This window comes from Kryptolebias marmoratus, linkage group LG5, assembly GCF_001649575.2.
Source record: "Kryptolebias marmoratus isolate JLee-2015 linkage group LG5, ASM164957v2, whole genome shotgun sequence".
Classification (NCBI taxonomy): domain Eukaryota; kingdom Metazoa; phylum Chordata; class Actinopteri; order Cyprinodontiformes; family Rivulidae; genus Kryptolebias; species Kryptolebias marmoratus.
Window position 1 is genome coordinate 22,387,710 of NC_051434.1, and position 13,320 is coordinate 22,401,029.

The window sequence follows — 13,320 nt, forward strand, 5'->3', positions numbered from 1 at the left end:
AAAATTATGTTTTTCTTTGTTTTCCTCATAATGTTTATCTTTTTAAATGTTTTTGATCATTTGCTGTTTTGCATCAAGCACAAGCTATCAGCAATAAAATGTTGTTTCACTTGATGAATTTCCTTCAGTAAATATTCCATTATATGTACGTAAACTTCATGGGTGCCAATAATGGTGAGCAGGACTGTATATATATATCATCCTGGCACATTTCAGTTGTCTTGATGGTACCCCTTGCTGACGAGGAGAGAGGAGGAGGAAAGGGGGGGAAGGGGCCTAATTCCATCTATTCTAGGGTATCACGTGATTAGGCCTGTCATGATAACAAATTTTGCTTGGTGATTAACTGCATCAGAAATTATTGCGCTAAAAAATAATATCGTTTCCAGGCCATTTTAAACTAATGTAATGATAATAATATAATAATGCAAGTACATCCTCTCAAAGATTAATAAATTTTAATTTCAAAAGAACACCTTACTCTGGAACTGGAACACAAAATAATCAAAACAACCAAAAACAAAAATAAAATGGACAAAGAATGCACTTGAATAAAAAATAAAAAATAAAAATAAAAAAAAGGAAATAAAACCTACATTCAATAAGAAGAGTACGGATTATTAAGTCTGCAAACTAAACTGCCCTTCAAAAAGTAATAATCATTAGTTTTATATAGAGAAGACAGGCAAAACTGCCAATTTTATAAACAAAAAGTGCAAACTAACAAAAGCACAAATGCGACATACCGGCTCTCAGAGGTTCAGCGGTTCGCCTCGGTCATTTGGTTTGAATCCAAAGTGCCCCCACACTGCTGCTGTTACATTCAAGCTCAAAACCAATTCCATTTCATTTTTCCCCCAATATCAAACAGCGTTTCTTTAGCTTGCTAACGCCTCATGGGAGCTAATGCTGCAGAGGTACAAAATGATGTGCTTTGGCTGGCTACCTGACACGATAGGCCACGGAGCTGAGCCTTTTGTCATCCATTGTCTTCAGTAGAAAGAAACAGAGACACGAAGAAACGATAATGTCAATAAATGAAAATTATCAACCTCATTTTAATTTATTGTGTGATTAATTGATTTATTGCGACAGGCCTCCACGTGATATTTGGCAGAAACTTGCTGCAGTGTGTGGACTTGTTTCATATGCGAGGAGAGGCTGTTTTGTATCCGAGAAGAGATAATTTTGTTTTCAAGGTCAGTTTGTAAAATATGTTTCATGTTTTTTTGTTTGCAACATTTTGGCAGGAAATTAACTCCATCCAACACTTCATGTGTAATCAATTCACATGTCCTGAAACTGATTCAAAGTGGAAAAAACAAAAATCTAGAAGAATAATAAAAAGTTTTGGATTTCAAAGGACAGCTGTTGTAGTCAGACTGACTAAACACAGCGTTTCAGGTTATATTATACTATTGTCTATGTCAGAATTTTGTGCTCCTTGTCATAAACACAGAAATCTTTTCTATTCGTAAAAGGAAGTGGCCTATGTTGGGAACCACTGCTCTAGAGAAACTTAAGACAATATTGGTTAATAATTAATAAGCAGAGAGAAGTTTGATAAATTATTTCTGATATACCTGTGCTTCTGACATGAGATATGCCCAGCAGTATGTTGACTGCTCAAAGACATCAAGGTCTTCGATAATCTTTCCCTCCTGTTTTGTTCCAAGACCTGGCAAAAGCTCTCTAAAGAGGATGTACATGCCTTCAACTACAGCAATCTACAAAAAAACCAACCAAACAAAATAACTATAATATTTTTTGTTACAGTCAAACACTAGATATTAATAGTACTTTAATATAGGTTGTATAGGTTACCTTTTGTGTCCTGGAAACATGTTCATTCTTACAGAGTAACTGATACAAACTTTGGGCCAGGGGGTTGTATCCAGTTAGTTTTCGTATGTAGCTGATCAGTCTCTTCTGTAAATCCACTGACAATCTGCATTTCTAAATAGGAAAAATATTTCAAAAATTCATTAAAGTTTGAGGTAGAGTGTAAAATTACTGCTGAATATGAGGTAACTGCGATGTGTTTTAAAACATGTTAGTATTGGGCTTTTAATTGGGTTTTAGATATTAAGATGTCTGATTCATACCAACAAATGTAAATGTAATTTACTTAAAGTAAAAAAAATTAAAGCTCATGTAGAGTAAGCTGGTCACTCTCCTGTCATGTTATTAGTTTTTATTAAACTGTCTCTTTTAATATAAAATAGTCTTTGTCAATCCATAAAATCTATTGTTCTACAAAATTGTTTACAATTCAATAGATGCAAATGTAATAAAGTTTTAGGTAATACAATGTAAATATATGCAGTATAAACATTAGTTTTAACTATCTGCAGTTGTAATCATGACTACAGCATTTCTATACCATAAAATGACATAACTGCTCACAATTATGTAAAGAGGTGAGAACAAGACACTCATTCCTTTGGGAGTTTGCTGGACAGAAGGCTCAACATCATTATTGAAGAAGTCAACTGCAGTGTGGTCCTCGTCTGAAAATGTGGAGAGTGTGAAGTACACTGTTGATCCACTTTTGATTCCGCAACTCTCCAAAGTGTTTCCACTGCCAAGGTTATTCCTGAAACATCGGTCATTTGGAACATAAAAACAACAGCAACAATATATAAAACACATACTGTTAAAGGTAAGTTGCAAGCAATAACAATACAAATTACAATGTATCCTTACTTGTAATGAAGAAAGTTTGCTGGAATTCCGCTTTCTTTTGCAAGCTTGTATTTCAAATTAGCCAGCGTGTCTCCAGCCAAGTTCACTGTCATCTCAAACACTCCCTGTAAAAATTTTTAGATATTGAGTGAAATTTCTGTGCAGTAGAGGGTTTCAAAACAGGCAATATGGCTCACCGCCCAGGCAGCAGAAGCCTTGTTTAAAAAAAAAATTTAAAAAAATTCCACATTCTAAATGCATTGCCAATGCATTGAGTTTATTCAGTAAAAATGATGCACATACATTTATACACTGTTCCAAATTATTACACATATTCTACTTTTGTTCTTTTTATAAATAGCCAATATAATACAATCAGTTGAACTTCTTTAATTCCTCAACAATCTAACATTTTACGTGGATTTTTATGAAACAAAGCTACCATTGACATCAAAAACAGTATTTTTATTGTAGCCTGGGAAATATTTAGCGTCACAGTACACAATAACTGGGGTTTCTTTAGGTGCAGTATGTTTTATTTTTTAGTGGAGACAAGGCGGCTTTGTTTAACCTGTCTCTCACTTTTGTTCAACAACCAGAACATATGCCCACTCAACATTAAGCAACTACTGGTGAGATGTGGCAATTCCCCAAATAACAGAAAATACACCAAAGAAAATACAAGACATCAAATAAAGAAAAGAAAAGAAAAAAAAGAAAAGAAAAGAAATACAGCAGTGGCCTCTGGCTGCACAAACAAAATACATAGAGCTGCATTACCACACTGATTCAGAGCGTGTGGAATTGTGATATAACTAATTTTATCAACACTTAGGTTCGACAGCAATATTTCAGCTCACTCTTAACACTGGAATACACAGATGATCACACAACTCATAGTCATGAGCAGGAAATGGCTGCCCTGTGCCGCCCGTATAGGTTTCCTGGACCATCGATTTCAGAAATACAGCATCGTATTAAAGGGCTGACTGCTTAGCACTTAAATGTTAATGTACCAACATATTTCAACAAGTGATATGTATATTTACTGATTTTCTGCCAAAATTAGTTCCCCGTGATAAACTGCAGTTCACATCTAAGCTCAGCACATAGCACAGCAACACCGGAACAAAAACGATGCATTTCCTGCCCCGTCTTGGGAAACAGCACTAAATTTAAAACACTGCTTTCTTGTGGCCAAAATGTGCAAAACATACAGATAGGAAATAAAATGGCATAACCAAACCAAAATCACTCAATAGCATTGTTGCAGTAACATAAAAGAAAATCAACACTTTAAACAGTATAGTCACTCAACCGAAATGAAAAATATACATTTACCATCCGGCTACATCCTCCCCTGCAACTAGTCAACGCCCTCCGTGACTACTCAACCTAAACTAAATTAAAAGCTTCTTGCAGCACTTTTTCAAACAGTGCTGTCCCAAGATTTGTTAAAACCCAAGACACCATATCTGTGCTAACAGCTACAGCATTGCAGGCTGATTTGGGCAAGTGAAATGGGTTTGACTGTGACCCTGTGTACTTCACTTGCTTTTTTCTAACAGCGGGAACAGGCTTAGGGCCCATTGATAACTGGGGGACAAAAAACTTCTTTGTTTTGAAAAGAATTCAGTTCTGCTGCTTTTTGCTCAAAATACTCCCTTACTCGTTTGTGGGCCTGTTTGAGTCTTGTTGAATAGAGAGCCAGTTCTGGCTGTTATCTGAGACACACTCTCAGCCTAACAGTGCATCAACCGAAAGGCAGGGCTCTACACCAAATAAAAGATAATAGGGAGACTACCCTGTTGTTGAATGAGGGGTGACATTATAGGGATACACAAGCTCACGCAGATATTCTGGCCATCTTCTCTTCTTTTCAGGTGGAAGCGTTCTCAGTAAATCATGAAGCGTCCTATTATATCTTTCACACTGAGCATTTCCTTGTGGTCTGTATGGAGTTGTCCTGCTTTTTTTTTTTTTTTTTTACACCATACAACTAGTAAAGTTCTGCTATGACCTCACTCTCAAAATTTCTCCCCTGATCTGAATGGAGTCTTTCTGGCACTCCATACTTCATGAACCATTCTCGAAGCAAAACCTTAGTGGTGGTGTCAGCTTTCTGGTCCTTAGTAGGAAATGCTTGTGTGAACTTTGTGAACACGATGGTCACTATCAACACATCCAATGCTGGCTCAAGAACTGTAAAGTCCACAGCCACCACCTCTAATGGTCTGGATGATAGAAAGGCCTGTACTGGAGCATGAATGTTGGGTTGTGGCATCTTAGATAAGACACACCTTTACAGTTCAAAACCGAGAAAAATGGACATTAAACTTACCACTTGAGCCCAAGAAATGTAGCTCCTATAACAGGGGAGACCAGGCAACTGCTACGGGAAACCTATTAAAACAATGGAGGTTAAGCTAAAGCTAAGCTAACTAACGCACCAAAAATGGGAGAAACTTCCTACCAGGAGAGATCGCGTGTCCTTCATGTAGCATTCACGAGCGCATTTGTGCGCAGCCAATGTACAGCACCGATCGATGCAGAAATTAGACCAGAAAGCAAACAATGTGATGTCAGATGGGTCAGTGAGGCGCCTTTATATGATGTCAGCAGGCTCCAGAGCCAATGGGAAACAGGCACTTATGTGGTGCATTCATGGTCCCCAGGCCATACTGCTACATATATATGTGTATGACTGTCTGCTGGCAGCTTCTCCTTTGTAGATAAAACCAGGTTATTATCTAGACAAAACTGAACTAAATGTTGCCCAAAAGGCGAATGAGTATCCCCTATATCAGCATTCATGTCACCAACAATGAAGACACAATTGTATTCACATTCTCTAATAAATGAGCTTATAAAACGAAGTTTAGCTAAATACTCATCTTCATTTTGCTGACACTCATACGGAGTATAAACATTTAAAATCAAAAAGACTTTGTTCTTAAGAACAATCTTTACTGCAATACACCAGTTCATATCTAATTTGACAGCCAAGATGTGAGCGTCATATTTCTTAAGCCAAAGGATGGCTATGCCTCCAGGAGTCCTTCCTGTAATTATTCCAGAAGACAAATCTGTTGTAGATTCCCCAGTGACATAAAAGTCGCTATTAAAATAATTTAAGTGTTCCAGGCTCTGATTAGATAACAGTTTCTTGTAAGCTTAGTATATTAGTGTACTTCAAGAGTTTATCAATAACAATTTAGCGCACCTTATCTTCAGCACAATTCCCAAGGCACAAACCACAACAGTTATATGACACAATTCGCATGATCTATTATAGTATCATTCCTTCTTTGGAGCAGCAGCTTCCTCATTAGGCCCACTTGCATAACCATCAGAATGTGTTCACCTCTTCTAATCCAGCTATGACCCTTGCTCTGCATTTTTCATAAAAGCGTCTCACGAAGATGCCTTCAGGCCAGAGCTGCGAATCATACAATTCTGTCACCTCATTACTCTCAGCAGATACTTTAAATGAGCTGCATTGACTCTGGGTCATGTTGATCTTTTCACACATCACCTCCCGATGCAGTTTTTCTTTCAGATAATCTGCCAGTAACTTCAGCATTAAGTTTAGACAGAATTTTGTTGCAAACCCACTTACCAACTTAGTTTTTACCGCTTTAATCCTTCCTTCGGCACTGGTTCCCACAATGACATGTTTCTTATCTTTATGCATGTACTGTTGGGAACTTAGCTCACCAAAGCCCTACCAGATAAAAATTTTATTTATATAGCACCTTCCAACAATGCCTTGTATTGACCAAAGTGTTTTACAAGATAAAACAAATAAGAACAGGGTACAGTAAATCAGTGCTCATTAAAACACACAACCACCATAAAATAAGGTAAAAGAGATATAAAATACTAAAAGTTAAACATTAAAAGCCCTTTTAAAAAAATAGGTCTTAAGTTTGGCTTTTAACAGAACAGGATCAGAGATGGTACGCAACTCATGGGAAAGAGTATTCCAGGCTGTTGGGTCTGCAACAGAAAAAGACAGGAGTGATATGTTCATATTTACGTGTGTTAGTCAACAAGCGAGCGGCAGAGTTTTGAACAAGCTGTAAACGGGAAATCGAAGACTGATTAATAATAACATACTGTATAAAGCATTACAATAATCAAGCCTAGAGCTCACAAAGGCATGGATGGCCTTCTCCAGATCACTCCAGTTAAGGAGTGCGTTTACTTTAGAAGGTGATGTAATCGGGCTACATCTGTGCCATCAGGCGATGGGGCCTGAGTTCCCATTTTGAGACACTGTCTTCTCACGATCCCTTCATAGGAAGTGAATTGTGGGCTCTTACGCTCACGATTGTCTGAAGCTACTGCAGTGAATGCATATATGGAAAGTTATCTGTTGCAGGTCTGAAGACCCCAGCTTATCACCATAAAGGGAATTGAATGGACTTGAATCTATACTGTTAATGTCCGTCTCACTGGGACGTGTGTGTGTTTTGTTCTATAGCTGGGTGTGGTAAATGTTTATAAAAAGAAACAGCCCCGAGAGAAACGGGGGATTTTCACTGATTGGGCCAGAAGTCCTGATTCGAAACAGACTCTGTTATTTTGAATAAACGCTCACTGTTCAAGAATAACTTATGTCTGTAAAGTAATTTCTTTTGATCAGTACATCGTTGCTGCAATTATGAAGAACCAGAAGAACGTCCACCTTTTGAAGACACTTCAAAAGCAGACAGAGCTAAAAGAAGCTTGTTTTCACAACAGAATCTGTTTATCGAGCTTTAAGTTACACTCAAGCTTCACTCCTAGATTTTTTACCACCTGGTTAAAGTGGGGGAGTGGAGGACCTAGACTGGGGGAGATGTTACATGAATTACTAGAAGAATTAAATAAAATCCATTTGGTTTTGTCGTTATTTAGGTGGATTAAATTTTGAGACAACCAATGCTGAATGTCATTTAAGGAGCTGACAATGGAGTTTAGACTGAGTGAGGAATTGGGAGAAACCAACAGATAGATTTGCAGATCATCTGCAAACAGATGAAAAGACAAGTTATGGCATGCACTGATAGGTCCTAAGGGTAGCATTTAAAGTGGTAAGAGAACAGGCCCCAGAATGGATCCCTGCAGTATGTCAGAGGTCAGAAAGACTGAAGAAGAGGAGGGCAAATCACCTATCGTGACAGAAAAAGTTCTGTCTGTTAAATAGGATTTAAACCACTCAAGCATCACTCCCTGAAGGCCAACCTGCTGAGCCAAATGAGTGATGAGGACCAGATGGTCTACAGTGTCAAAAGCTGCTGAGATGTCCAGCATCACCAGCAGAACAGGCTTTATAGCATCAAGGGGCAAAAAATATATAATTTTGTGCTTTGAGTAGTGCAGATTCAGTGCTATGACAAGATCTGAAGCCAGACTGATTTTGTTTTAACAAGTTGTTATCTTCCAGAAAAGATTGTAATTGAATGAAAACAATCTTTTCCAGAACTTTGGATATAAATGACAAATGTGAAATTGTCCTGAAATTAGAAAAGGCTGTAGGATCTAAACCCGCTTTTTAAGAAGAGGCCTGACCACAGAATGCTTGAAAACAGGCGGAACATAACCTAAACTTAGACAGCTAATAATAAATGTCAAAAGACAAGGACCAATGACATCGAAGGACTGTTTGAAAATCTCAGAGGGAACGAGGTCCTGAGGACAGTTTGTAGATTTCATCTGCTGAACCACCTCAAGGAGCTATGGAAGAGACACCAGCTCAAATTGATCAAAGACAGTAGAGATTATAGAAGGAGCAATAATTGAACAGCATTATATTGTAGCGTTCCCTCGGCTAGCAAAACAGCAGACCAGACGAGTTGTCCTCACCAGCCGTTTATTGTAGAACAACACAAGGGAAGATACAGGTCCCAACTCTAGTTACAGGTAGTTTGTCACACCGTCGCAGCGCGCACCCCCGGCGGAACAGCCAGCCGAATCCCCCCCAGTCGCGCGCGAGCCAACCCCCTCCACCCTCCTTTTCCAATAACACTTGCGGCAACACATAACATGTCTAACTTAAAGTGACAGTAACACCAGAAGTGCACAATAACCCTTTACGAATCGTTACAATATGTACTTAAACTTCATGGGTGCCAATAATGGTGAGCAGGACTGTAGGTGGCAAGTATAATAGTAAGCATGTTTTGTGCTTAGTGAAAATATTATCCTTGTTTAACAGTAAAATGATGCTATTAAATTCAGCATTAGATATGATTTGTTTTGTTGGTCTATGTAGTGATCCAACATGCAGCCTGTGCCACAAAAAGCACAGTACAGTACAGCATCTGTCTGTTGTTATTCATTGGCCTTGACCTGAGACTCGTGTTGGTACCTTGTTTGCACTTTTTCATTTATTATTATTATTTTTCATTTAATTTATTTGTAAATGTGACTTAAATTAGGATTCAAATTAGGTGCAAACAATTTGTATTTATTTTAATTGTATTTTTTTTAAGTATTTCAAAAGTGCCTTTTTGTAAAACTGTAGTTGTGTAAATATTTGGCACTAATATCACATAATAAATAGCCATATTTTCAACTTTCCTGTCAACTTTAATCTTTTTTTTTATTAACCCACGGTCGGCCAGTGAACAGCCACCTACCACCAGGCTTAGCGTCTTTTCTGTGGGAAACTGCATTTGTGGCGATTCTCAATCGTCTTGCGTAAATGGCAGAGGTTTGCAGTGTTTTTGCTTGAATTTTTAGCATGTTCAGAATCTTAGTAAATCAATTTTTTTCTTAAGTTAGTTGCGCAGTTGGCACAGGCATTTGAAAGCCATCTTAAACTCTTTTCAGTTTAGTTTCTTTAATTCTAGAGCTCTAAAGCTGTATTTTTTGTGAACTGCCACCAGTTGTTTTTTTTTTCTTTTACTATTTTATGGAAATGTATGTATTGTAACTTGACACTGTAAGCACTTGCAAAGTAAAATGTGCATAAAGAGTTTGTGAAAAAAACTCCTGTAATGGTGCAGCTGCAACACAGAGCTTCCCTTTAGCTTAACTGCAGGTTTCCTTCCTAAACTCTCCTTTTGACACCTATGCTACCGTAATCTGAGTGTTTAACACTACTCAGGGATTGCCTCACTGGATAAGCAAAAGAATTTGTAACAGTAGTAGCATTTACTATAACCAGTTGAGCAATAACGGGTCTGTGATGCCATTAGATGTCTGGGGTTGCACCCCACCACACCTCTTTCTCTCTCTCTTCTGAACAACCCCCCACCCCTCTCTGCCCTGATCTCTTTTCGGAGCCTTTGTTTTGCATATTCTCCAAAATTTATAAACTATGGTTCTGGTCAGCTGTCAATAATCCAACTGTGTTGTTACGGGAGCTGAACCGCAAGTTGGATGCGATTGTTTTACAGGACCGCAGACTGAAATGTGGTTCCGGGACTCAAGCATGAAATGGGTTACATCTTGGAGAAAGTTGCTTGCTCGAATCAGGCGGAATGGACCTGGAATTTGGCTGTTTGGATTTGTCATTGAGAAGTATCAGCAAGACTTTCAGGGCAGACGGAAACAAGTCTGCCTGATCCAAAACAATTATTGTTATGTGAATTTTGGCTCCCTTATGCTGACCTTGTCTGGCCAACTATCTTCAATTTCTCCTAGAACTATGTAAATAAGATGCTCTGCCCCCTCCCTTGCCTAAGGAGATCTGTGGATCTGCTCTGGGCTGGCTGATAAACATTCCATCATATTATCAAAGACAATGGCCTCTGTGACGTGATTCATGGACTTCTCTACAAACACACACGTACACACACGCACACACACACACGCACACACACACACACACACACATAAAACACACACCACATCATCTTCCACCTTCTTTACAAACACACATGCACACCTTCCGCTGTCTGTCACCCCNNCCCCCCCCCCCCCCCCCTTTCACTACCTTAGTCTAGTTTTCTTAGTAATTCTTATGTTGGCTGTTTAGTGGGCCTTAGTACTGTTAGTTAGTCTTTTGGTACTTTAGCTTAGCATTATCATGTTTTAGTTTAGTTATCTTAGTATTTTTCATGTTGGCTGTTAGCGGGCCTTTTTTGGTACTATTAGATAGTCTCTTGTACTTGTTCAGTTTAGCATTATCATGTTTATCCTAGCATTTTTTTTATGTTGGCTGTTTAGCAGGCCTTTGGTACTAGTAGTTAGACATGTTGTACTTTTAGTTTAGCATTATCATGTTTCAGTTTATGTTAGCTTATTTAGCCTTCCTGTTCATTTAGTTTACTTTATCTTAGCTCATATTTTAGATATTGTTAGATTCCTAATTGTTGTTTAGTTCAGCCTTAACTTTATCATGATTTCATTTAGATTATTTTAGCTACTATTTTGACTGTCTTAGCTCATGTTTAGATATTTTTAGTTTCATGATTTTATTTAGATTATCTTATATTTCATTTAGATTATACATGATTGATGTTTTTACTTCTGTATCTCTATATTTGATTATGATGTTTTTATGATGTTTGATATGTTTTTATCTGTATTTGATTATGTACCTGATTGTTGTTTCTGTGTAGTAAAGCACTTTGAATCGCCTTGTTGCGGAAAAGTGCTATATAAATAAATTTCACTTCACTTCACACTAATTAATAGCCTTTTATTCTTTTTTCTACAACTTCTGCAATCAGTGTCACAGACTCTCAGTTCTGGTGTATTGAAGAAGATGCTAATTGCAGTAAAAGCACAATCCATACTGCATGTGTTTTTAGGCAAACATCTTATTTTCAGAGCTTAATGCATGATTTGAAATAATCAGTTTATAATTTATTCTGTCTTGAGATTTGAGGTTATTCAGAACACATCCAGAGCTACAGCCTCAATTGTCAAGGTCTAATGATGCCGATGATAAATAGTTATTATTAAAAACTGGTCCAAATCTGCTCTTTTTCATTGAAAAAATGTACTCCAATTAAACAAGTTATAAACATGCCAGTGGGTTCCAAGTTGGATACAATGCAAACAGCAGTGGATACAATGTGGAAGAAGTGGGTAACAAAATAATGTACATGACCTGAAACACTGTTTTGCAAGGCATGCAAGATAATAGGCCCCTATTTTTTTTAAAACTGCACAAAACATGGACACACCACTTGCTGGTTGCAAACACAGATTTCAGTGAGACTGCAATTTAATATTTGTGTCTTTGTCAGTTTTGAATCATCAACTAGTTTCTGACAGCCACAGCTCAGTGAGATACTGGCTTCAGTTCTTTACTTCCTTGATTTTCTTTCTGAGCTTTTCTTTTAAGCCTTCAGCTACCCCTTGTTTACTGGCATATAATAAAAACTTTTTTTCTCCTTCAGGACAGTTTTTTTATTTTAGTTTTAATACTTGGTTTGTTGTTGGAGAAATTAAGATAAATTAGTCTCAAAAATGATTCACAAATGTTTGACACAATTCACAAATATGTACCATAAGATTTGCAAATATGAATGAAATGTGTACATTTTTCAAATGTACACATTTCAAACTGCACAAGTATGAATATGCTATGCATACAAATTGTAAAATGTACATGCATGAATCGCCTAAAGTGTATGGATTAGTCAACATGAGTGCACAGATCAGCTTGCTTGTGGATGTGACTTTTGAGACTTTCTTCACTTTCCAAATTTACAAATATAATGCTGCATTCAGAATCAAATTTATAACACATTTTTAATTCTTTTCTGACTGATTTTAGTAAATGCCACAAAACACCCTTCCTAACCACTAATAAACTAAAACAATTAGCCTTTGTGCTGTGGTTTTCCTTAATGCAACATTATCACTCCATATATCGTAATCACCCCAATGCAGAGATTGTTCTATAAATTTCATCTACCACAGGCTCTTACTGTTTCAGAAAAGTCCATTTAAGAATTACCTCTCAGTATCAAAAATTGTGAAAAGGTGATTTATTTGTTTGTAAATTCAAAATTGATAATTTTTTTAGGATGAAGATTTATGGTTCTTTTACTTTAAAACATTTGCTATTATGGGGGAGGATGCCGGTCAGACCTGGCAGGCCCAAACATATTGTGAGGGTCTGTTAGGAACGTCTGGCAGAGTCTCCTGTTAGGCGGAGCTTTAACTCCCACCTCCGGGAGAACTTCGAACATGTTCCAGGGGAGGCGGGGGACATTGAGTCCGAGTGGGCCATGTTCCGTGCCTCCATTGTTCAGGCGGCTTATCGGAGCTGTGGCCACAAGGTGGTTGGTGCCTATCGTGGCGGCAACCCTCGAACCCGCTGGTGGACACCAGCGGTGAGGGATGCCGTCAGGCTGAAGAAGGAGTCCTATCGGGTATTCTTGGCCTGTGGGACTCCGGAAGCAGCTGATGGGTACCGGCAGTCCAAGCGGCATGCGGCTCGAGGCCATGGAAAAAGACTTCCGTATGGCCTTGAGGTGATTCTGGTCCACCATACGGCATCTCAGGAGGGGAAAGCAGTGCAGCACCAACACTGTTTATTGTGAGGGTGGTGTGCTTCTGACCTCGACTCGGGACGTTGTGGGTCGGTGGGCCGAATACTTCGAAGACCTCCTCAATCCTACCGGCACGTCTTCCATTCAGGAGGCAGAGCCTGGGGACTTTGGGTCGGACTCTCCAATCTCCGGT

At 38.3% G+C, this 13,320-nt stretch overlaps 1 protein-coding gene across 1 annotated transcript in view; it reads right to left on the reverse strand.

Moving 5' to 3' along the window:
- Window positions 1–5,309, reverse strand: part of LOC108249398 — an 8,110-nt gene extending 2,801 nt beyond the window's left edge. The window contains exons 1-6 of the mRNA XM_025002146.2: window positions 5,159–5,309; window positions 5,027–5,088; window positions 2,707–2,810; window positions 2,407–2,596; window positions 1,825–1,956; window positions 1,584–1,727 (exon numbers count right to left, since the gene is read on the reverse strand). Of these exons, the coding sequence (XP_024857914.2) occupies window positions 1,584–1,727; window positions 1,825–1,956; window positions 2,407–2,596; window positions 2,707–2,798 (558 nt within the window). The 5' untranslated portion in view covers window positions 2,799–2,810; window positions 5,027–5,088; window positions 5,159–5,309. The remainder of the gene's footprint in view (window positions 1–1,583; window positions 1,728–1,824; window positions 1,957–2,406; window positions 2,597–2,706; window positions 2,811–5,026; window positions 5,089–5,158) is intronic.
- Window positions 5,310–13,320: the final 8,011 nt, after the last annotated feature.